Source organism: Aspergillus undulatus (genome assembly GCF_047715775.1).
Source record: "Aspergillus undulatus strain CBS 261.88 unplaced genomic scaffold BDV17scaffold_49, whole genome shotgun sequence".
NCBI classification, from domain to species: Eukaryota; Fungi; Ascomycota; class Eurotiomycetes; order Eurotiales; family Aspergillaceae; genus Aspergillus; species Aspergillus undulatus.
Window position 1 is genome coordinate 213,209 of NW_027396653.1, and position 21,102 is coordinate 234,310.

The following is a 21,102-nucleotide window of genomic DNA, read 5'->3' on the forward strand; positions in this document are numbered from 1 at the left end:
ATATAAACATAGAAAAAGCAGATGGGCTATCATGCAGGTACCAATTCTGAGAAAGACTGAAATCTGCAGCTGTTTGGAGGAGAAACTAGCACCTGAAACGGGGATGTGATCCTTAGTGCTCTCGTCTCCGGGACTCTCTCTTCCATCCTCTCTCTCCAGTTCTTCCGACCACCTCCTGCTTCCCCAATCTTTCGCCTCTCGCTTCGTCGCTCATTTTATTGTATTTTTTTACTCCCTTATCCTACACCTTCTGTATCATTTACAGTGGCTTGGTTTCATTTTCCTATGCCCTAAACCCCTCCAGAAGAAAATGGCCTGCACGAATCAATCCGATTCCCACCTGCGCCTACTCGGCCATGATTCAACTCTAATGGTGGGACAGTCCGTGTCCCTCACATTAGGCGGCGATTCTCTTCTCATAGTCGGTATGCTTATCGCCAGCGACCGCGATTGACCCATTTGACTAATCGATGTGGCTTCGCAGACGAGCGCGCTATGCGCAGATCAGACCGAGCGTGTTGCGGCCTCGTTCCTAAGCCTAGTATGTCCACATCGCATCTTTGCTTGCTTTCAGAGCGCGCTTCTCATGAATACAGCTCGCTGACTATTCTTAGCGAACAAGGTCACCCACTCCATCGCGCTATACAACGTCCTTGACACGAGCGTATCATCAGCAGGCCTGACCATCATATACGCGGAGGCCGCCGGCAAGCATGACATCTCCGTTACCGCCCTGCAATACCCGGTTTCCGAAGAAGAAAAGAAGAATGTCGAGACGTGGACGCAGAAACTGCTTACTCTTGCGTACGGCGATGCGAAGCGGTACAAGCGGCTCAAGATCTTGATCAATCCGTTCGGAGGCAAGGGGACCGCGGCGAAACTGTACCGGACATATGCGGAGCCAGTGTTTGCAGCTGCGCACTGCGAGATAGACGTGCAGGAGACTACACATGGGGGCAACGCTACGGAGATTGCGGAACAAATTGATGTCAACGCGTACGACGCGATTGTATGCTGCTCCGGGGATGGTCTACCGTATGAAGTTTTTAATGGGCTCGCTAAGAAGCCGAATGCCAGGGAGGCGCTGGCGAAACTGGCTGTTGCAATGTTGCCTTGCGGATCCGGGAACGCAATGGCTTGGAACCTTTGTGGAACGGGGAGCGTCTCCGTCGCGGCTTTGACTATTGTCAAGGGAGTGCGCATGCCGATGGACTTGATGTCTGTTACACAGGGAACGACGCGCACGCTATCCTTCTTATCACAATCCTTCGGTATCATCGCGGACTCGGACCTGGGCACAGAGAACATTCGATGGATGGGAGCTCACCGCTTCACCTATGGCTTCCTGATGCGTCTCCTGCACCGCGCGATATACCCCTGCGACCTCGCCATCAAGGTAATCATGGACGACAAGACCTCTATAAAGAACCACTACAACACATACGTCAACAGCATACCCCCGGTCCCCTCCACCGAGGACATTAAAGAAAACGAAGGCCTCCCACCACTGACGTACGGCACTGTACTCGATGACGTCCCCAAAGACTGGCAAGTCGTGCCCGGCGACACAATGGGCAATTTCTTCGCAGGCAACATGGCCATCGTCTCCAAGGACACAAACTTCTTCCCCGCCGCCGTGCCCAACGACGGCCTAATAGACATCGTCACCGTCGACGGAACGACCAGCCGATCTAAGATTCTCGGAATGATGACCGAAGTCCCCGAGGGTACATTCTTCGACATGCCCGAGGTTGATATCCGCAAGGCAGTCGCATTTCGACTCACCCCGCGCGAAAAGGAAGGGTATATCAGCATCGACGGCGAAAAGGTCCCCTTTGAAGCATTCCAGGTTGAGATTCACAAGGGGCTCGGCACGGTTCTCTCGAAGTCGGGCCACCTTTACGAAGCGCCTGGGCCGAAGCCGTGATCTATCTACCTACAGTCTTCCCTAATTTCCTGCTCTCTATAATGTATAGTCTCTCACGCTTTCACCTCGCCCGCGTCGTCTTCCCTCATTGTGATGATACCCAACTGGACGACGACTTTACTCTTTTGACTAAAGTGCTTATCATGGTTTGTCTCGGTGTTTTTTTGTATTTTTATGAACAATACTGGTTTTGGTTTCGGGTTGCTAGACCTGGCTGCAGTGTGCTGTACTCTACCTTATATCCGTCAAGTGACGGGGTACTTACTACCTAGAGGTATATAAACGCATCTCTACCTAGTTTAATTTCGTACTGTCCAGCAGGCATGTAAGTAAGGTATATAATTTGATAATTTAGTATGAACCGGAAAACATTGCTTTTAATCATAATGTCTATAGTATGAATACAAGCGTAAAATGCAACCCTCATCAGCTATCTTAACCTAATCATCCCCAAACCCACCCCACTCCTCTTCACTCTCCTCTTCACTCTCATCCAGCATTTCCTTCTTTCCCTCCCTAAACCCCCACTCAACCAACCGTTCATCATCAAGCGTTTCCTGCGCCCGCACCCTCACAGGCTTATGCAGACTCTCCTTCTTTAACCGCTCAATCGGCGCAAGCAACAAGTCAATCGGGACCTTGCCAACTGGCTTTCCCGTCTCGGAATCAATCTCAAGAACCTTTTCCAGCTCGTCGATGTACACGTCTAGTAAATGGTATCGCAGCCCGTCCGGCCCATGAGGCATGGGGATGACACCGTTCGCTTCATCGGGCTTCGGTTGGCTGGGGTCGAAGTTTAGCGGGTGGAGGGGACCTTCGGTTAGGATGTCGAGGTAGGATGAGAGGTCTGACCAGTTACGGCCGGAGGCGGACATTGATGGTGATGAGTCCTCGTCTCCACTTCCCTCCACATCCCTTCTCTCTGACTTCTTTGATTTCGAGCGTTTCTTGGACTTCGCCGAGTCGTCTCTCTTGCGCTTGCTTCCCGTAGATGTAGATTGCGGCGTAGAGCCTTTTAGGAAAACCTGGAACGCGACGCCGACGTACGAGCGGATGAGGTATAGGTATTTATCCAGCCGCAGGCGATCAATCCCGTGCCATTCCCGTCCGATCGTGATCCAGAATGCGCGGAGGAAGTCGTGGACTGTTTGGTGGGGGAGGCTTGGGACGAGGGTGTAGGAGAGGTTGCGGGCGAGGGCTTGCTGCGTTAGGGGGCGGTCGGAGTGGTAGAAGCCTAGATATCCAAGAAAGATTGATTAACTGGGAGCTTCGAGGAGAGGGAGTGTTTAGATGATTGAAGACGTACAGAAAAACAGGCCCTTCCAGAGCTTGAGGAGCTCGAGCAGGGACAGGTCGGTCTTTGAGCGGAGGAAGAGGGAGAGGGAATCGGTGGCTTTGTCGCGGATTTTCTTGTCTTTGTTCACCGTTAGCATTGAAGTCTAGAGTTCAGAAACAGTAGTAGAGAACGTACCGCTTGAAGCGAGCTCCCGTACAAAGGGAGTTTTCGCAAGGTCTGTCATTGTTGGTCTGCGGCCTTGCCGATTGATCACGAATTGAAGCGGCGACTGTGGGCTTCGATGGAGAACGAAGTTGTAGACAGAATTCTCGCACTTATAGCAGAGTGCACAACAAAGGTAATGGATAGACTGAATATGAGAGGCAAGTTCACCCCAAGTTCACTGTCAACGAAGTCGCTATCATCGCATCGAGCAGTAACTTTTTTTTGACGTTTGCATTGTTTGCTTCGACGATGTGGGGACTGGAGAAGGCTGCCTTCTGGTCACGTGTCTCTGTAAGAAGGACGGATCGGAAAAATACATCCGCCAACTCCGGCCTCCCTCTACAATCTATGGATGTGTCTGATCGAAACAAGATAAGCCTCCTGCACGATTTGCGTTTGAAGCGGCTATTGCGTCCACGTTGGTGCTTGGCTTTCTAATCGGAACCCAAATGGCCGGGAACCCAAATGTCGAGGCCAAGCAGGGAGCTGAGAGCCTGAGAGCCCTCGCAGCGTGGCCGGAAACTCTCTCTCCGGTTCCCAGGAGCTGCATCCTGCGAGCGATCTGGGCGGGGATTCGGAGTCTCTTCGCCGGCTTCCGAATGATTTTCAACCCCACTCTTTTCGCACGTTGGCTGCAAGTTACGAGAGAGTGGTGGAAGGCTGGACCGGATACTCCGTATATGTGGAGCTGTGAGATAAATCCGCTGACTGAGACAGAATTATCCAAGTTGTGCTCGGAATTGAGATTCGAGATCGACGTTGTGGGGTGCCTTATGCCAGCGGGCCTAACGACCCGCTAGCGTCACGCATCATGTTCTTGGATATTCAGTGATCACACTCGTTGGACGAGTAAGAGTACGGCTACGTGCAATCAAGCTCCAGGAATCGAGATGCTATCGAAGTACGAGCGCGAATACGGAGGACGGGTATGAAGTCCCGATTAGAATGCCGAATCTTGAGTTGGAACAACGATGGTTCACTGGCAGCATTCATACTTCAGCAACGTGCTATAGTTCAGTCTCCTGTGACCCTATCCCAGCGTTGTACCAAATATAGACAAAGGTTATCTGGAATCTTCAGCCGTACTATACAATCGACTACTGTACCTTGGTCAACGGCCCAGTAAGCTCTATCGAGAGCTCCGGACCTTACACACGCCTGGGCCGCATCCGGAATGCTGATTCACAACTCATCCGACCCCCTCCTTGGTGCCCTCTCTGCGGTGGCCCATATTTCCTTCTTCCCATTTGCTGTTGCACCAGTGACATCACGATGCCCCTATTGGCAAATGGCAGCACTGCAATCCCTAAGGTCCTGAGGTCCGACACTTCGTCATCCACGGTTCACGCTATTTGTTCAAAGGAGCTACCCCCGGCGTACATAACACCTAGCTGTCAATGAATGGCCAGCGTAGCCATTGTCGCCTTATTTATTCGTCCTGTCCCAAATAAATCTCTCTTCACTCCAATGGTACATAACCACTGCGCTGTCGCATCGCTCCCTCTCTGTCCGGAACTTTTTATCACATCACGCGCCAATAGGCTTTCTCACCCGCCAATCCTCTTCTTTCTCTTCCATTTTTCACCAATTGAACTTTCCTTCCAAAAACACTTCAGATCCAGTATTCCGTTACTGGACCTGGCGTCGAGATGACTGAAAACGAGAAGTTGAGCAACAGCTCTGACCCGAGCTCAGAGCAGACGGACGAGATCCAGGAGATACAGACACACCAGTCACAATATCGTAGTCGCCAAAACTCGAGAGTAGCTCAGGATGACACCACATTCTTTGAGGAGATGAACCCAGAGGGCAAGGCCGAGTTGACACGCATTGCTTCCGACTTCCCCAGACGCAATACAGTAACCTCCGTCGCCGACGGAAAGCGCATTGAGCGAATGGATACAGTTGACGAAATGGCCCTTGAGGATCCCGCCTTTGACCCTACTAATGACCAGTTCGATCACTACAAGTGGGCTCGCAAGATGATGAAGCTCATTGACAAAGAGGGCTTCCCTCGACCACCATCGACCGGTATCTCGTTTCGCAACCTCAATGTCTCTGGATCAGGATCAGCCCTACAATATCAAAACACCGTGGCCTCGCTATTTACCGCGCCTCTGCGACTGAACGAGTTATTCTTCAACCGATCCCCGGAACGGCACATTCTGCACGACTTCAACGGCCTAATGAAGAGCGGCGAGCTCCTCATTGTCCTGGGACGACCAGGTAGTGGTTGTTCGACATTTTTGAAGTCACTCTGCGGTGAGCTACATGGACTGAAACTCGGAAAAGGGTCGCAAATACAGTACGGTGGAATTCCAATGGAGACGATGCTTAAGGAATACAAGGGAGAGGTTCTATACAATCAGGAAGTGGACAAACATTTTGCTCACCTCACGGTGGGACAGACCCTGGAATTTGCCGCAGCAGCCAGGACCCCTGAGCGCCGATTGCAGGGCGTGAATCGACAGCAATTTGCCAGCTATGTTACGAAGGTCGCGATGTCCATTTTCGGATTATCCCACACATACAACACCAAAGGTTTGTCGTCTAGCGGGCCTGTGTGCCTTCGATGATACTAACAACGAAAAAGTCGGAGACGATTATATACGCGGTGTTTCTGGTGGTGAGAGAAAACGCGTCAGGTCAGTCCTCTTCGCATCGAATGATAAGCAATTACACTAACCCATAACAGCATTGCGGAAATGGCTTGTAAGCCTAGACCTCCGCTATATTTGCTCGAAAAGCATATACTGATATACTCCTAGTGTCGGGAGCGCCTGTTGGTGCCTGGGACAACAGTACAAGAGGTCTCGATTCTGCAAGTGCCCTAGAATTCGCCAAAGGTATGACTTATTATTCTCTCGTCATCAGTCATTGTTCATTGCGAGGAAGCTGACCATAGCCTTTAGCGTTGCGAGTCTCCGCCAACGTAGCAGGAACTTGCCATGCGGTGGCAATTTACCAGGCTTCCCAGGCAATCTATGACATTTTTGACAAGGCGGTCGTTCTATATGAGGGACGAGAGATCTACTTCGGGCCGTGCAGCCTTGCAAAGGAGCATTTTGTCGAGATGGGCCTCTACTGCCCACCACGACAAACAACAGGCGACTTCTTGACGTCAGTCACCAATCCTCAAGAGCGTAAAGCGCGCGAGGGCATGGAAAACAAGGTCCCGCGAACGCCTGAAGAATTTGAGACGTACTGGAAGAACAGCCCATACTTTGCTGAGCTTCAGCAGGAAATCACCGACTTCTCGGAGGAGTTTCCTTTGGGCGGAGGGACCGAGCAGACATTGATGAGGCTAAGCGGTATAAGCAGGCGAAGCATGTTCGGCCAAAAAGCCCATATGTCATCTCCGTTCCTATGCAAGTCAAGCTTTGTACTATTCGAGCTTATCAGAGGTAATTCTTCCACATCATATCTTCCTCAAAAGCCTGGCTGACGGTGTCTAGGATATGGAATGACAAACCGTCTACACTGACAACAGTTATTGGTCGAATCGTTATGTCCCTTATTATCGGTTCTATATACTACGGGTAATTTCTTGTCGCTCTACATCAGGATTGTACTAACCTTTCCAGGACCCCCGATGCCTCTGCCGGGTTTCAAAGCAAAGGGGCTTCCCTGTTCTTCGCCGTTCTGTACGTGACCAACTTCTGAGAGAGGAAAGATGTCTAACCTCGTCTAGGATGAATGCCCTCATTAGTATCACGGAGATCAACTCACTTTACGACCAACGTCCAATCGTTGAAAAGCAAGCTTCGTACGCCTTTGTCCATCCTTTCGCTGAGGCTTTCGGCGGGATTGTCTCAGATATTCCTGTCAAATTCGTCTCGGCTACGGTGTTCAATATCATCTACTATTTTCTGGCTGGCTTGGTAAGTTATGTGACGAGCAGATGACAACTATGCTGACTCGCGCAGCGCTATGAACCTTCCCAGTTCTTTATCTTCTTCCTCTTTACCTTCGTCAGTACACTCGCGATGTCTGCAGTCTTCCGCACTTTGGCAGCCTCGACAAAGACCTTGTCACAAGCAATGTCCATGGCTGGAGTGATGGTGCTGGCCATTGTCATTTACACCGGCTTCGTTATCCCAACGCCGCAAATGTCTGACGTCCCGTGGTTCAGCTGGATCAGGTGGATCAATCCGGTATACTACACCTTCGAAGCGATGATCGCGAACGAATTTCACGGTCGACGGTTTGACTGCTCGCAATTCGTGCCCGCGTACCCAGATTTGAGCGGTGACTCCTTCATCTGTTCCGTTCGGGGTGCCGTCGCCGGAGAAAGAACCGTTTCTGGAGACGATTTTATTTGGTCGCAATACCGGTATACATACGATCACGAATGGAGAAACTTCGGGATCTTGATGGCATTCTGGATCTTCTTCACTCTTGTATACCTGGTTGCTACAGAGATCAACTCGGCAACATCTTCAAAGGCTGAATTCCTTGTTTTCCGCCGCGGCCATGTACCGCCGCAGATGCGCAACCTCGACAAGCCTCAAGGAGATGCGCCGCCTGAAAATACCGCCCTTGCTGAGAAGCCCACTGAAGTTGCGGCAGATACCTCTGTTATTCCGGAACAGCACAGCATCTTCACCTGGCGCAACGTGTGCTATGATATCCCTGTCAAGGGCGGCCAGCGTCGACTGCTAGACAATGTCAACGGCTGGGTTAAGCCAGGCACACTGACAGCGTTGATGGGTGTGTCAGGAGCTGGTAAAACGACCCTCCTTGATGTCCTCGCGAAACGAGTCTCTATCGGTGTTGTTACTGGTGACATGTTCGTTGACGGCAGACCGCTCGATACTAGCTTCCAGAGGAAAACAGGTTACGTTCAGCAGCAGGACTTACATCTCCCTACTACCACAGTGAGAGAAGCACTGCGTTTTAGTGCGGTACTGCGCCAGCCAAAGACGGTTTCCAAAGCTGAAAAATATAAGTACGTTGAAGAAGTCATTGATATGCTTAGCATGCAGGATTTTGCAGACGCAATTGTCGGGACTCCCGGTAAAGGCTTAAACGTTGAACAGCGTAAGCTGTTGACGATTGGTGTTGAACTCGCTGCCAAACCAGCGCTACTTATCTTCCTGGATGAACCAACCAGTGGCCTTGACTCTCAAAGTTCGTGGTCTATATGCGCCTTTCTGCGCAAGCTTGCGGACCGCGGTCAAGCCGTGCTGTCGACGATCCATCAGCCAAGCGCTATGCTCTTCCAGCAGTTTGATCGTTTGTTGTTCCTTGCAAAGGGAGGCCGAACTGTGTACTTTGGCGATATCGGACAGGACTCTCGCACGCTACTCAATTATTTTGAATCGAACGGGGCACGAGAATGCGGTTCCTCTGAAAATGTTAGTTTCCCTATTCAACAGTATGTACAGAATACTAAACCTAACAGCCCGCGGAATACATCCTCGAAGTCATCGGAGCCGGTGCTTCTGGAAAGTCCAGTCAAGACTGGCCGAGCGTCTGGAAGGAAAGCACACAAGCGAGAGAAGTGCAGCAGGAGATTGACCGCATTCATAAAGATAGGGCATCCGCTCCGTCGGAAGAGGACAACAACTCGCACCAGGAATTCGCCATGCCGTTCACCAACCAGCTCTGGCGCGTCACCAGCCGTGTATTCCAGCAGTACTGGCGCGAACCGGTCTACATCTGGGCGAAGCTGATCCTAGCCATCGCATCGGGTCTGTTTATTGGTTTCACCTTCTTCAAGCCCGACAACTCGCAGCAGGGCTTCCAAGACGTCCTCTTCAGCGCCTTCATGCTCACGTCTATCTTTTCCACCCTGGTGCAACAGTACGTCTTCACCTATCCTACCCTCAACAATTGTCCATACTAACGAAGAGAAACCAGAATAATGCCAAAATTCGTAATCCAACGCTCCCTCTACGAAGTTCGCGAACGCCCCTCAAAAGCCTACTCCTGGGCCGCCTTCATAATTGCCAACGTCCTCGTCGAAGTCCCCTGGCAAGTGCTGGCGGGAATCACCTCCTGGGCCTCCTACTACTTCCCCGTCTACGGCGCCTCCCAAGAACCCCACCGACAAGGCCTCATGCTCCTCTTCGTAATCCAATTCTTCATATTCACATCGACCTTTGCAACATTCGTCATCTCCGCCCTGCCGGACGCCGAAACGGGCGGGACAATCGCAACGCTCATGTTCATGATGACGCTTGTCTTTAACGGCGTCATGCAGCCGCCAAATGCCCTCCCGGGGTTCTGGATCTTCATGTACCGCGTCAGTCCACTAACGTATCTCATCTCGGGCCTCACGGCAACCGGTCTCGCGGGCCGAGCGATTGAATGCGCAAGCGAGGAACTTAGCATCTTCAATCCACCCCCCGATCAATCCTGCGGCGACTACATGTCCGCATACCTCGAGATAGCCCCCGGAAGGCTCTACAACCCCTCCGCGACGTCTAACTGCCAATACTGCGGCTTCACGAGCGCAGACCAGTACCTTGCGTCTTCGAATATCTTTTACTCAGAACGTTGGCGCGATTTCGGCATCGGCTGGGCTTATATTGGGTTCAATGTCATCGGGACTGTAGCGCTTTATTATGTTTTCCGGGTCAGGCATTGGAATCCAACGAGTCTTGTTAGGGGAATCAGGCAGGGTGCTGTGCTGGTTTGTCGGGTGTTTAAGAGGCGCTCTGGGAAGACGCCGAAGGGGAAGGAGGCGGATAATGGGAGGTTGTATTAGGTTGATGATTTGTTCGTTTGATTAACAGGTTCAAGGAGGTTATGGCGGAGGATGATGAACGGGTGAGGATTTGAGGGGAATTCTTTTTTGTTTCGTGCGGGGATTTTTTTTGCTTATACCTTGTGACCCAATTTTAAAGTCGCAGTCTAGTTTACCATTATGCCGCGAGCCGTCTATATAATTCAGAAGATCAGAAGATTTCGTACTCGTATAGTATTCCTAGATTGCACTACCAAGATTGAAAATTGGAGAAAATTGATAAGCAAGCTGCCAACGGGGGGTATTGTGCAATGCGATAGATCAGGTCAAGCCAAGTTAAGCGAAGCCGAAGGAGAAGTTAAGAGGAAGTAAGTAGAACGCCGGCAACATAGGGAATCAAGAATCGAGATGGTATCGTGGGGGCATCGCGTCGTCTGGAGTATGTTCATAGTCTGGAATTGAGCCGGGCGGATGTAGTTGAGAAGGTGTTTTGTTTCCGAGTGGTAGATTGGAGATAGAGGAATGCCGGTTGAAGCGATCTCTATCTGACAGAGTCCGATCTTTCTCTGGGATGAGCTTGTTGCGTACAGCTGCACATTCAGTTAAACTCGGACATCACGATGACACGGACGGCCGACGCGCAACGACAAGGGCATTCACTATATTCCCTGGTTTCCAGCCCTGGTCGATTAGAGATGTATGCTCTTTTAGGATCTTGCCTAGGTAGGCGATTCGGACGCGCTGTGTTCGGGGTATCTACGCAAATCTGTTAGTTATCCTACTCAAAACCGCAATGGGTTGAAGACCTCAGATAGACTCACCCCAACCTCCTGCTGCACCTTTCTCGCAAGAAACCCAACATTCTGCGTCTTCTTGATAGCAACAACGACGTCCGCGCCGTCGCGGTCACTCAGTCGCGCCTTGACCCGGATCAGATCCCGCTCGCTCGTCTTTCCCTTCTCATCCCTCCTCCGTTCCCTCTCATCCAAATCATCACTCCCACCACGACCGCGACCATCCCCAATTAATTCATCCCCAGACTCAACCTCATCTTCATACCTGAACCCTCCTTTCCTATCATCCGTCTCAAATCCCACATCCACCTCCCCATCCCCATCCTCATGGTCCTCCTCATCCGTATCCCCCCCACTTCGACTCCGATCCTCCTCCTCCTCACTCAAATCCCCAGCAACAATATTCTCCGGATCACTAACAATACACCTCGGCAACCGATACAGCACCCCCTGCTCATCATAAACCCCCTGACACAAATCCCCCGTTGGAACCGTAACCCCCGCTGCATCAACAATGCTCTGCGCGGTCCCGAAGTCGCCGGCGCGCATGAATGTGAGGGCTGCCGACAGCGCGGCCCATACTTCCGCGCGCCCCGTCACGCGCGTCTCGAAGAACTCGGTGCGTTCGCGGTCTAGCAGGGCGCGCGTCCAGAGCCGTTTCTTGGAGGTCCATACGTGGGGCCGGATTGGGGCGTTTATGTGTTGTGTTAGGGGGACTGTTGTGGACGCATGTTGACGGGTGCGGGAGCGGTGGTTGGGACCGTGGACGGAGGAGGATGAGGTGTGCTGGCGCTGGCGGGAGGAGGATGGGGAGTCCGTTTGGGAGTGCGATAGTAGGGAGGAAGAGCGATGGGTGGGTTGATTTGGTCGGGGGTTGGCGGTGGTTGAATTGTGAGGAGTGTCGTGGCGGTCGTGATCTTCTGCGGTGGGATCACGCGACACGGAGAAGCAGCAGCCCTGCGGTTGCGGTCAGTACACTGGAACCGTTCACGATGGGGATCGTTTAGAAATAGTAGGGAAGTAGCATAATTACGTACCATCTTGGAGAGGAACCGACTCCATCAGCAGCGATCGCAAGGCATGAGATAGCGATGATAAGTGGAGAGACTGCAATGAGGTAGGTGGTCGAAAGATGAATGGAAAGGAGATAACTTCCAGGGACAGAAGATACAAAGCTGGTGGAGGGGCGTAGAACTAAATCTACTCTGCGATGGGAAGAAAGTTCCGTGGTTCGGCCCTGGCTGTCACTGTAGTCTCACCACCGGCCGTGGTCTGCTTAAGAATTCACCAAGAGTTGCTTTGCCATGCGGGGTTTTCCATTGGAACGCTTGCTTTGATTTGCGCACTTAATTTACTCTGTTTACTAGTTCACTAGCGCCGTGTAGGACAATAAGGTAGTACACTACCTGAGTCCTCACTGGCTGGTCTGACGCCCGAGTGACAGATGTATACGTTATTCCTCCTCATCTTCGTCATCGCTGCCAAATATTGCCTTGAATACTGCCTCGCCTGGCCGTTCGCCTTCTAGCGCTTCGTTGTGGTCCGCTTCTACAACCATGGGCTCTTGTTTAGCGATAGTCTGCCCCGGGGCCGCGTGCATCGGCGACGCAGTTCCAGAGTCTCCACACGAGGGGGCCAAGGCTGCGGCCCCACCGGCCTCTAGCATAAGCTGATTCAAGACATCTTGCGACACCAGCTCCCGTGGTCGGTTATCGGTTTGGTGACCTGCGGAATGGAAGCGATTTGTTGAGGATGAAGAAGATGATCCTCCGCCTGGCTCTCCTGGGTCAACCGCTGCATGACTGGGTAGTTTGACGTTGAACCGCTTGCACAATAAACGGGTGGGGTAGAATGAGATCGTGGTGCGTGTCATCGGGCCGAACATGCCTATCTTTGCAGCCGCTATCGCTGGGTCCTCGGGCTTGTCGCTGGGCTTACTCAATAATGCCGTGTTTGAATTAGGCTCAGCTTCGCCTGAGGAACCTTTGGGGCCGGCAGAAGCGGAGGTGAATCGCGATGCCATGACGCCCGACACAGGCTTGAATACCTCTGCCGCTCGTGCGAACTCGTTCAGTTCGTTGGTCCATTTGTCGGTGCTGGAGCCTGGTACGCGATCTGGGAGGCTGTCTCGAAGACCGGCGCAGATTTCAAGGAAGGTCCGGTAGCGAGTTCGCTTCTCTTCGTCTTCTGAGTACGGCATCCAGCCGCTAGCGGCGCGCGTCAGGGCTTGGACGGCCACTAGCTTATCGACTTTTGGTACAAGGTCCCATAGATCTTTTCGTTTTTGTGACTCTGAGAGTTCGTAGCCCTGTGGAGCCTTCTCGCCAAGTGCCGGAGGTAGGTTCGTTTTCCCCGTAAGCTTTGCAATCTTTTCTCGACCTTCAGGCGTCATCCAATCAAAGATGGACTTGGCGGGCAGTTGGTCTTCCCCTAATAGCGCTGCACGCGATACCGGGTCAAGAGTAGATGCTCTGGCTGCTTCTGCCGTGGAGGCGTAGCCCGAGGCTTTTTGTTGATTTGAAGGCGCCTTCTTGGATTTCCAGTCATTGGGAATCTCTGGAGGCGCATATTTCTTGTCCAAGGACAATGTAAGGCTTGAAACGCCTTCCGCGAGCAGGAACCCGTCCAAAGGCAAACGGCCATCATGACATTTCCTGAAACCGGCTGCACCTTTGGCAACGATGGCTTTCTTGGGAATAAAGACTGGTTTGTTGCTCAATAGAGGATTAGACGAGCCCAAGGTAGTTTCCGCAGTCTTCATTTTTCCCTTTTTCTTCCTGTCACCACCTATTGTGCGGTTGTAGGATATTTTAGGGCCCATTGAGTACGGATCCTCATCATCTGAACCGGTATCGTTGAGTACGCCCACGCCGAAAGCTCCCTGTCGAGGTTTTTGATGTTTTGGTTGCTTGGATTTGTCGGTGATGAGTCGCCGCCCGAAAAACGGATCGGTATCTTCATCGGACTCGCCATGTTCCTCTTGGCGAGAGCTGAGACGGGCTTCGCCTTCGAATCCTAGTCCCTTGTGATCGGTCTTGCGCACAAAAGCAACCATGGGCGGGTTCTCGGGTGCAAACAGGTACATATTGTCTGCATCGTCGCCTGCAGCTTTCCGTCTCACTTTCGGGCCAATACCCTGGCCCTCTCTCCACCCCATCTTCTTCAAAAGTTTCACACCGACAGTTTCGCCCGACACTTTGAAAACATCCATCAAGCCCCCAACGCGCGTTGTATCCGTAGCCGTAGACCCGAATCCCGAGAATTCATCATTCGTCTGTAAAGTCCGCGCCTCCTCCGCCTCGCGAATATCCTCCTCATCCATAAAATCCTCCGCGCGCTGTTTCCGCGCATCCTTCGCCCGGTTCTGACGCGAGGATACAAATGTCGCGGGTGTCCATCCCTCTTTTGATCCGACTGTGTTGAAGTACCTGAGATAGAGGACCATTTTAGCGTGCTGTCCAAGGAGGTCGATGAATCGTGGGCTCACCCGGCACTAAACCCACCGGTGAAGGCGCCGTGTAAGCGTTTCCTTCCCCGGTCATCCGTCACTTCCTGCTTCCATACCGGTACGTATGAGCCGTCGTCTCGGGTGCCTTCGTCCAGTGGTGGTAGCGGAGTTCCAAAGAATGCGTAGGGCGATTGATGGGCCTGGAAGTCGGCTTCGAAAGCTGCGCGGGTTCTTTTGCTGGCCATTGCTTTGAAGCTATGAGGGAGAGTCAGGCATAACCGGCATTAAACAATTAGTTATATCCTCTTCGTCAGGAAAAAGCAAGATTGATATCTTCAGAATATTGCAGAAATGGCTTCAGCTTGAGTGAATAATAGTAGAAAGCGCTGGGATGCAACCGGTCGAGAACGAGAACGGAACATGTGACGCAGTTGCCTGCACCGCCACGTGTGGCTCATGTACAGATACATAATGTACCTCAGCAGCAACGTGCTCGTTTCGTTGCTCTACAGAGTAGTACAACGGAGATGAATGCTTCTTTCTAGGCGCATGCTGTGTTATTCTACTCTAAGTCGCACAGACACCGTATTTGTTCCAAGTCTTGACAAGTATGCATGTAGCACCTGGTGGCAGGAAGGCCGAAGCCTGCGCAGCAATAATGGGGCAACTACGGAGTACGGCGCAGTATAGCAAAGCTCTGCAATCCACCTGCAGCTCCCAGCCTTTCGTTATTCTCGACTCTGTCCTGCTGGAAATTAGAATGTGACGCTTGTGCGTGCCCAAAGCAGCGGGACGTTTCACGCACGACTGGGTATCAGGCGCGGGTGGCTGGACTGCCTGACATATGTCATCTGTTGACGATGCGAAATCCATGGGAATCGTGACTGGTAGATTTTATTTTTGGCGAGGAAAGAGGAGCATTTGGCAGTAGTTAAGGGAGTTAACATCTGTAGTTGGCTGATTGAGCTAAGATAGAGATAGACTTCGGGCGGGCACTCGATGGTTGCGGCCCCTGGCTTTGTTAGTTTGTTGCCCTTCTTGTGTTTCTCCGCAGCCGCATCCATCCATCCAGCTGTCTGCCTCCAGTCTGTCTCGCTTTCCACAACACACGACTGCATCGCCTTCAGTCCTTCAACTCCCTCCCTCGCTTCGTTCTATCTTCCTTTCCTCGCTGTCTCCTTACAATTGCCCCCGCAGATGGACTCTCTGTGAACGGTTTGGTCCGCGACAATCACTTTGCTTGGGCGCTCGTCACCGTCAGCCAGCGTACCTCCCCCACTCGCTCCCCCGACCGTCATCTCGACCTCGTTCGTCATTGTCGGGTTTCATCCCCAGACCTCGAGTCCATCGGCAACGGCTTCGACTTGAGCGGTCAGGCTCTAACTACTGCTGATCTCGCATCCTTTTCAATTAATTATCCCCGCCATCGTGATGTCCACCGCTGCTCCTTCTGTCCATCGCAGCCACTCCACCTCTTCCCGGCCGCCCTCCTATGGAGCTGCTTCATCCGAGATCCCTCACCGGACTCGCAGCGTCGCTGTGAGACCTGCGACCGCGTCCCAGCCCTCTCCAGTGCATCAAAGTCATTCTCACAACCGACATTCCTATTCCAAGTCTCAGTCCTACGACCGCCGACCGCCTACCAACCACGCCGTATTTGACAACATAGCCCGTCGGGACTTCGAGTCCTCCAGGGGGAGCCACCACTCGTCCCGCCGTGAGTCTTCCAGGGATCGCTCTCAGGAGCGTCCGTCGTCTGCATATCGTACCGAACCGACTTCGAACAAACCCCAACGGAATCTCTCGGTAAAAAGCCATCAACGCGACAGTATAGACATGGCTTCCGCGGGGCCCACAGCAGCCGATGAGAGTGCCGGTCATTCCCAGTCTGCTTCCGGGCACCATCTACACCCAGCGAATCCAAATCAGTCGAAGCGCCGTACAATGATTGCAACTCCAACAGGGCAGTGGTCGCTGGGTAAAACATTGGGAGCGGGTAGCATGGGAAAGGTCAAAGTTGGGAAGCACCTGGAGACCGGGGAACAGGTGAGCTTGATGAGCTATCTACGTCATATAATGTACTAACATTATGTCCAAAATAGGTTGCTATTAAGATCGTGCCTAGACAATCGACGGAGGAACATCGGAGCGCACGTGAGGCCGAAAGAGCGGATCGTTCAAAGGAGATTCGAACTGCGCGCGAGGCGGCCATTGTCAGTCTTGTGAATCACCCTTATATCTGCGGCATGCGAGACGTTGTTAGAACCAATTACCATTGGTATATGCTCTTCGAGCTGGTCAATGGTGGTCAAATGCTGGACTATATTATCTCTCACGGCAAACTCAAGGAGAAGCAGGCGAGGAAATTCGCTCGACAAATCGCCAGTGCTCTAGATTACTGTCATCGCAACAGCATCGTGCACCGAGATCTGAAGATTGAGAACATCCTCATCAGCAAAACTGGAGATATCAAGATCATTGACTTCGGTCTCAGCAACCTGTTCTCTCCAAGGAGCCTCCTGAAGACGTTTTGCGGCAGTCTCTACTTTGCAGCACCTGAGCTTCTCCAGGCCAGACAATACACTGGGCCAGAAGTGGATGTCTGGAGTCTCGGAATTGTGCTCTATGTATTGGTATGCGGGAAAGTGCCGTTTGATGACCAGAGCATGCCCAAACTCCATGCGAAAATAAAGCAGGGCGTGTTCGAGTATCCTCCTGGGCTCACTTCTGGTAAGTTGCCTCTTTATAGACGTCGCGGTGCTAGTACTAACATTTGTTCTAGAGTGCCGCCATATCATCTCCCGCATGTTGGTAACCGATCCCAAGCAACGCGCAAGCCTGGCCGAGATTATGAGCCACCCATGGATGAACAAAGGATTCAGTGGTGTCCCTGATAACCATCTTCCAGCTCGTGAACCTTTGCAGCTTCCTCTGGACCCGGCGGTGATTGAGAAGATGACTGGATTCGACTTCGGACCGCCGGACTATATTGCGAATCAACTCACTAAAATCATAGAGTCCGACGAATATCAGCATGCAATCGCTCTCAATGCTCGTGAACAGCCCGCCCCTGCCCACTCTGATAAAAAGCGCGGAGTCTTTGATTTCTATAAGCGGCGGAACTCGGCCAGCAAAGACAATCTTTCAGCGCCATCAGCAGAAGCTGTTCAGCTGGGAAATGACCCATTGAATGCATACAATCCTTTGTTGTCTGTATATTACCTTGTCAAGGAAAAGCTGGACAGGGAAAGAACCGAGGTCAATCCAGGGGCGCTTGGTCTCCAAGTCTCTGGCGAAGCGTTACTCCAAGTACCGGACCTCCCAGCTCCAGAAGCCGCTCATACAAACCAGTATCATGTACCCGGAGAGAAGGATACTGGAAGGCGATCGCGTCCACGAGCACGAACTCATGGTGATGATGAAATCACAGAGGGCATGAAGAACGTCAACCTCTCCGCGCAGCATGGACAAGCCTCCCACAGCCCTGCCGCGTCCCAGCCAGAGACCCCCGCTAAAAAGGAAAGCACTGCGGCAGGTCTTTTGAGGCGCTTTAGCACACGGAGAACGAAAGAGCGCAGCCACGAGCGCGAAAGATCGAGGCTGACAAGCCCTCATGGACCGTCCCTCAATGTGCAGCCCCCGGCTGACTCTGCTACTCCCCTCTCGAGAGGGTTCAGCATGCGGAAGAACCGCCGCCCAGAACCTTCTCCAACAATTCCCTCAACGGGCAGTCAGCCCCAGCATCAGGACCTCCTAAAGACTCCCGGAACGACAGAGCCGGCCTCACGTTCCAACAAGTTCTTAGAGAGGTCAACGAGCGTCAACTCGGCCGAACCCCGGCATCGACGATCCCGTCGGGCTGATGCCGACGCAGCGGGTCAGTCGGCGGCGATCAGTGGCTCGGAACGGACTATGCCAAAGGACTCAACACCTAGCCGAGAGCAGAAATCGGCGACGCGGACCCATGCGACTCGAACAATGTCTCTTGGCCATGCCCGCCGTGAAAGCATACAGGCCCGCCGAGCTCGGCGGGAAGCCACGAGGGAGGCCAACGTCCCTGAGGAGACCGACGAAGAAGTTTCCGGGCCAGGAGCTGCGTTGGAGAGTGTGAATGATGAGGACCTTTCTAAGCCAGTCTACCTTAAGGGCCTATTCAGTGTTTCTACTACCAGCAGCAAGCCACTTGCCTTTATTCGAGCCGACATCATCCGTGTCCTGAAACAGCTTGCTGTGGAACATGTCGAAATAAAAGGCGGCTTTAGCTGTCGCCATGCACCCAGCATCGATCTGAACAAGGTCGTCGATAATGAACCTCCAAGCCCTGAGCGCCAAGGCCAGGCATCTAGCCATCGCCGTCGAATCAGCTTTGGAGGCCTACTAAACCACGATGATAACCGTGAAGAGGTCCGAAATTCAACCCGTCGTCGCCACAGGGCACCGGATCGCAGCTTTGTTTCTAACTCGGAAGCATCTGACGAATATCTTGAAAACCACGACGCCAATGTGACGAGTGGAGAGCGTGTCGTTGGGGAGACCACCACCCGAGTGCAAAGCGACACGGGCGGAAACCTGGTTCTCCGATTCGAGATTCTCATTGTCAAAGTGCCGCTGTTCTCCCTCCACGGTATCCAGTTCAAGAAGGTGTCTGGAGGCATGTGGCAGTACCGAGAGATGGCGAAAAAGATTTTGGACGCTTTGCGACTCTAATGTGCATCAGTGAATGGCGTTTTTCATTTTATCTACCATGCAAGCCAATTTGGCATGACACTTATTATACATGAGTATGATATTTTCTATTCTCTTCGGCTCGTTTCTTCTTTTTCTCGTTTTGCTCGAGCTCTCAGCTTCAAGTTTGTATCTTCATACTTTCTATTCGAGCGTCTCTCCATCGGAGCTAGCTCTTTGCAAGTATTAATCACCAAGCTTGATCGATTCCAGATTCTTTACTGTGACGTCATGTGACACGGCCCTCACTGTCCGGTTTAGTATCCCACGCTTATTTTGGCCATAGCTAGCTTGCCCTACCTAGTATTACCTCGATTTGTAGCTTTATAGAGATGTTGGGACCGGTGCAATTTACTAATTCTGCATGTAAAGGTGACTGTTCTCTGTTCTCAAAAGTCTGCAGGGCTTAGAAATTATTAATAGCGGCGATAAGCAAGGAAGAGTAGCTGTATCCATTGCCTTTAGAGCTCGCTCAACAGCCTTCTTGGACTATACTAGACTTAAATGGTACTCTGAACATTTCACTACCCGTTCCTGCCTGACTTGAAAGCCTTGCATACTTCTAAGTGCTCTGGCTTGTGGCTGCGCGTTTATCGAGTCCGGAGAAATTTGGCCTAAAACATATATCTTAAGCACGTCATCCCACGTCTTCCCAATCAAATCTTCTCGAATACCTGGAGACTGTCAGAAGACGACGGGCTTTTACAGCCAATGGATCGACCGTGCCGCACTTAGCGTGTTACGACAACGGAGAAACGAAGGACCGACGATCATATCAGGCGATCGGAGGACTAAGCCTAATTGGGACTAGAATCATACTAGATGATAAGCGGGTGCTTTGATGTAGCATATCAGGCGATTTGATTGATTTGATCGGGAACATAGCTAGTGATTTGACAGCTACGGGTATATAGGGACGCTCATCTCCTGTACATAGCTTTGTTCTTCGTGTCTTATTCTTCGGAGCAACCAACATAGCCAGATTGTCGAACTCTAAGCTATATTGCATTTACAGCCGAACCTCTTGTAGCTTTCTCTTGATCTCAGAATATCTCCCATTCTCTTGTCCATACCAAGCACCCTTGCTCATTCTACCCCTTGTTTACCCCTGCTATCCTACCTAACCCTCGAACCCTTGTTAACCCCTGCGAAGCTGCTTATTTATCAGGCCTTTCCTTCGAGTACTCTCTAGAGGCTTCTCAACAAACCCTTCTTGTATCTATGGCACGGTTTAGCTAGGCAATGACACTTCGTCCCCTAACATCGGGATATACAAGCCCCTCTGGCTTTGACTCATAATTATAGTATCTAACACTCATAATATAGGACGGACATGGGCTAGAGCGTTGAAGCAACATAACAGTGTCTCTGTCAGATAAGGCCAGAGGAGTCCTTCTTGAAGTCCCGGAGGTCTTAAGGATAGACGAGTTCGTAGACCGAGTTCACAAGATTAGGGAGCCTCGTACGAGGGGCCCATAACATCCGAATACTCTCTTCCAGTTTCTTTTCATGCCCCGCAAGAGGTTTCCTTGGCACGGGTTGTAGTATCAGTTAGTATTGTTGATCCTGGAAGTATTTCTGACTCTGCAATGGAGAAGTGTGCTCGAATATCTGGTAAGTCCTTTATCTAGCGTTAACGGAGTTAAGCTTGCAGGGAATATGCCTCGCAACTTGCAAGATCCATAGTTTGATCCAACCCCTGAAGCTTGCGAGTTTCTTGCTCTTTTATCATTTTTGTCAGGCATATTTTGTTCTGCTGGTGGTACTGATCACCAGAGGCATGTCTCGGAACCTTTAAAAGTATTGTGCTAGCGACTTGGTGGTAGAATAATATGGCGTTCAGACTAAAGAGGATTAGTGAGCGGTTGGGCCATGTCACTATATCGGTCATCCCTGATGACTCGGTTCTTAGTCAGCATTAGGTAGTTAGCTCCCGCCGCCGGCGGTCTCTGAATAGCATCAACTTATCCACTTCCATACTTCACTATAGGCCTGTCGGGTCCCAATTCGCTACAG

The 21,102-nt window shown here is 51.8% G+C and overlaps 6 protein-coding genes across 6 annotated transcripts; 3 read left to right on the forward strand and 3 right to left on the reverse strand.

Moving 5' to 3' along the window:
- The first annotated feature begins 24 nt into the window (after positions 1-24).
- On the forward strand, positions 25-2,285 carry BDV17DRAFT_271138 (putative sphingosine kinase (SphK)). The gene is made up of 3 exons (XM_073758763.1): positions 25-425; positions 485-541; positions 615-2,285. Exons 1-3 carry the CDS (start codon positions 311-313, stop codon positions 1,925-1,927), a joined length of 1,485 nt encoding a protein of 494 aa, XP_073612707.1. The 5' UTR covers positions 25-310; the 3' UTR covers positions 1,928-2,285.
- A 15-nt stretch (positions 2,286-2,300) lies between these two features.
- BDV17DRAFT_167618 (ribosomal RNA processing 1 family protein) lies at positions 2,301-3,740 on the reverse strand. The gene is made up of 3 exons (XM_073754762.1): positions 3,399-3,740; positions 3,234-3,341; positions 2,301-3,161 (listed from the first exon to the last, which is right to left on the reverse strand). The coding sequence occupies exons 1-3, from the start codon at positions 3,445-3,447 to the stop codon at positions 2,368-2,370; spliced, it is 951 nt and encodes a 316-aa protein (XP_073612708.1). The 5' UTR covers positions 3,448-3,740; the 3' UTR covers positions 2,301-2,367.
- Positions 3,741-5,077: 1,337 nt separating this feature from the next.
- Positions 5,078-10,140, forward strand: BDV17DRAFT_294138 (ABC-2 type transporter-domain-containing protein; the record flags this gene model as incomplete). The annotated part of the gene is made up of 11 exons (XM_073762775.1): positions 5,078-5,969; positions 6,022-6,073; positions 6,124-6,140; positions 6,197-6,274; positions 6,341-6,758; positions 6,884-6,967; positions 7,013-7,072; positions 7,120-7,309; positions 7,355-8,785; positions 8,833-9,233; positions 9,291-10,140. 11 exons carry the CDS (start codon positions 5,078-5,080, stop codon positions 10,138-10,140), a joined length of 4,473 nt encoding a protein of 1,490 aa, XP_073612709.1.
- A 181-nt stretch (positions 10,141-10,321) lies between these two features.
- On the reverse strand, positions 10,322-12,159 carry BDV17DRAFT_167654 (ubiquitin domain-containing protein). Its single transcript, XM_073754763.1, has 4 exons — positions 11,951-12,159; positions 10,926-11,870; positions 10,780-10,875; positions 10,322-10,709 (listed from the first exon to the last, which is right to left on the reverse strand). Exons 1-4 carry the CDS (start codon positions 11,951-11,953, stop codon positions 10,446-10,448), a joined length of 1,308 nt encoding a protein of 435 aa, XP_073612710.1. The 5' UTR covers positions 11,954-12,159; the 3' UTR covers positions 10,322-10,445.
- Positions 12,160-14,767, reverse strand: BDV17DRAFT_167672 (putative G-patch domain protein). Its single transcript, XM_073754764.1, has 2 exons — positions 14,401-14,767; positions 12,160-14,341 (listed from the first exon to the last, which is right to left on the reverse strand). Exons 1-2 carry the CDS (start codon positions 14,604-14,606, stop codon positions 12,367-12,369), a joined length of 2,181 nt encoding a protein of 726 aa, XP_073612711.1. The 5' UTR covers positions 14,607-14,767; the 3' UTR covers positions 12,160-12,366.
- Positions 14,768-15,363: 596 nt separating this feature from the next.
- Positions 15,364-19,457, forward strand: kin1 (putative serine/threonine protein kinase Kin1). Its single transcript, XM_073758764.1, has 3 exons — positions 15,364-16,407; positions 16,464-17,091; positions 17,144-19,457. The coding sequence occupies exons 1-3, from the start codon at positions 15,793-15,795 to the stop codon at positions 19,066-19,068; spliced, it is 3,168 nt and encodes a 1,055-aa protein (XP_073612712.1). The 5' UTR covers positions 15,364-15,792; the 3' UTR covers positions 19,069-19,457.
- Positions 19,458-21,102: the final 1,645 nt, after the last annotated feature.

Bases quoted from the DNA above. Each gene is read 5' to 3' on its own strand.
- BDV17DRAFT_271138 (XM_073758763.1), top strand. From the start codon at position 311: ATGGCCTGCACGAATCAATCCGATTCCCACCTGCGCCTACTCGGCCAT. The intron at 426-484 runs GTATGCTTATCG...GTGGCTTCGCAG, and splicing joins CGATTCTCTTCTCATAGTCG to ACGAGCGCGCTATGCGCAGA. The intron at 542-614 runs GTATGTCCACAT...GACTATTCTTAG, and splicing joins CGGCCTCGTTCCTAAGCCTA to CGAACAAGGTCACCCACTCC.
- BDV17DRAFT_167618 (XM_073754762.1), bottom strand. From the start codon at position 3,447: ATGACAGACCTTGCGAAAACTCCCTTTGTACGGGAGCTCGCTTCAAGC. The intron at 3,342-3,398 runs GTACGTTCTCTA...CGGTGAACAAAG, and splicing joins ACGGGAGCTCGCTTCAAGCG to ACAAGAAAATCCGCGACAAA. The intron at 3,162-3,233 runs GTACGTCTTCAA...TTGGATATCTAG, and splicing joins CTGGAAGGGCCTGTTTTTCT to GCTTCTACCACTCCGACCGC.
- kin1 (XM_073758764.1), top strand. From the start codon at position 15,793: ATGTCCACCGCTGCTCCTTCTGTCCATCGCAGCCACTCCACCTCTTCC. The intron at 16,408-16,463 runs GTGAGCTTGATG...TGTCCAAAATAG, and splicing joins ACCTGGAGACCGGGGAACAG to GTTGCTATTAAGATCGTGCC. The intron at 17,092-17,143 runs GTAAGTTGCCTC...CATTTGTTCTAG, and splicing joins TCCTCCTGGGCTCACTTCTG to AGTGCCGCCATATCATCTCC.
- BDV17DRAFT_167654 (XM_073754763.1), bottom strand. The intron at 10,876-10,925 runs GTCTTCAACCCA...AGATTTGCGTAG, and splicing joins TTGGGGTGAGTCTATCTGAG to ATACCCCGAACACAGCGCGT. The intron at 10,710-10,779 runs GTGAATGCCCTT...CTGAATGTGCAG, and splicing joins GCTGGAAACCAGGGAATATA to CTGTACGCAACAAGCTCATC.
- BDV17DRAFT_167672 (XM_073754764.1), bottom strand. From the start codon at position 14,606: ATGGCCAGCAAAAGAACCCGCGCAGCTTTCGAAGCCGACTTCCAGGCC. The intron at 14,342-14,400 runs GTGAGCCCACGA...CCTCTATCTCAG, and splicing joins ACCGGTGGGTTTAGTGCCGG to GTACTTCAACACAGTCGGAT.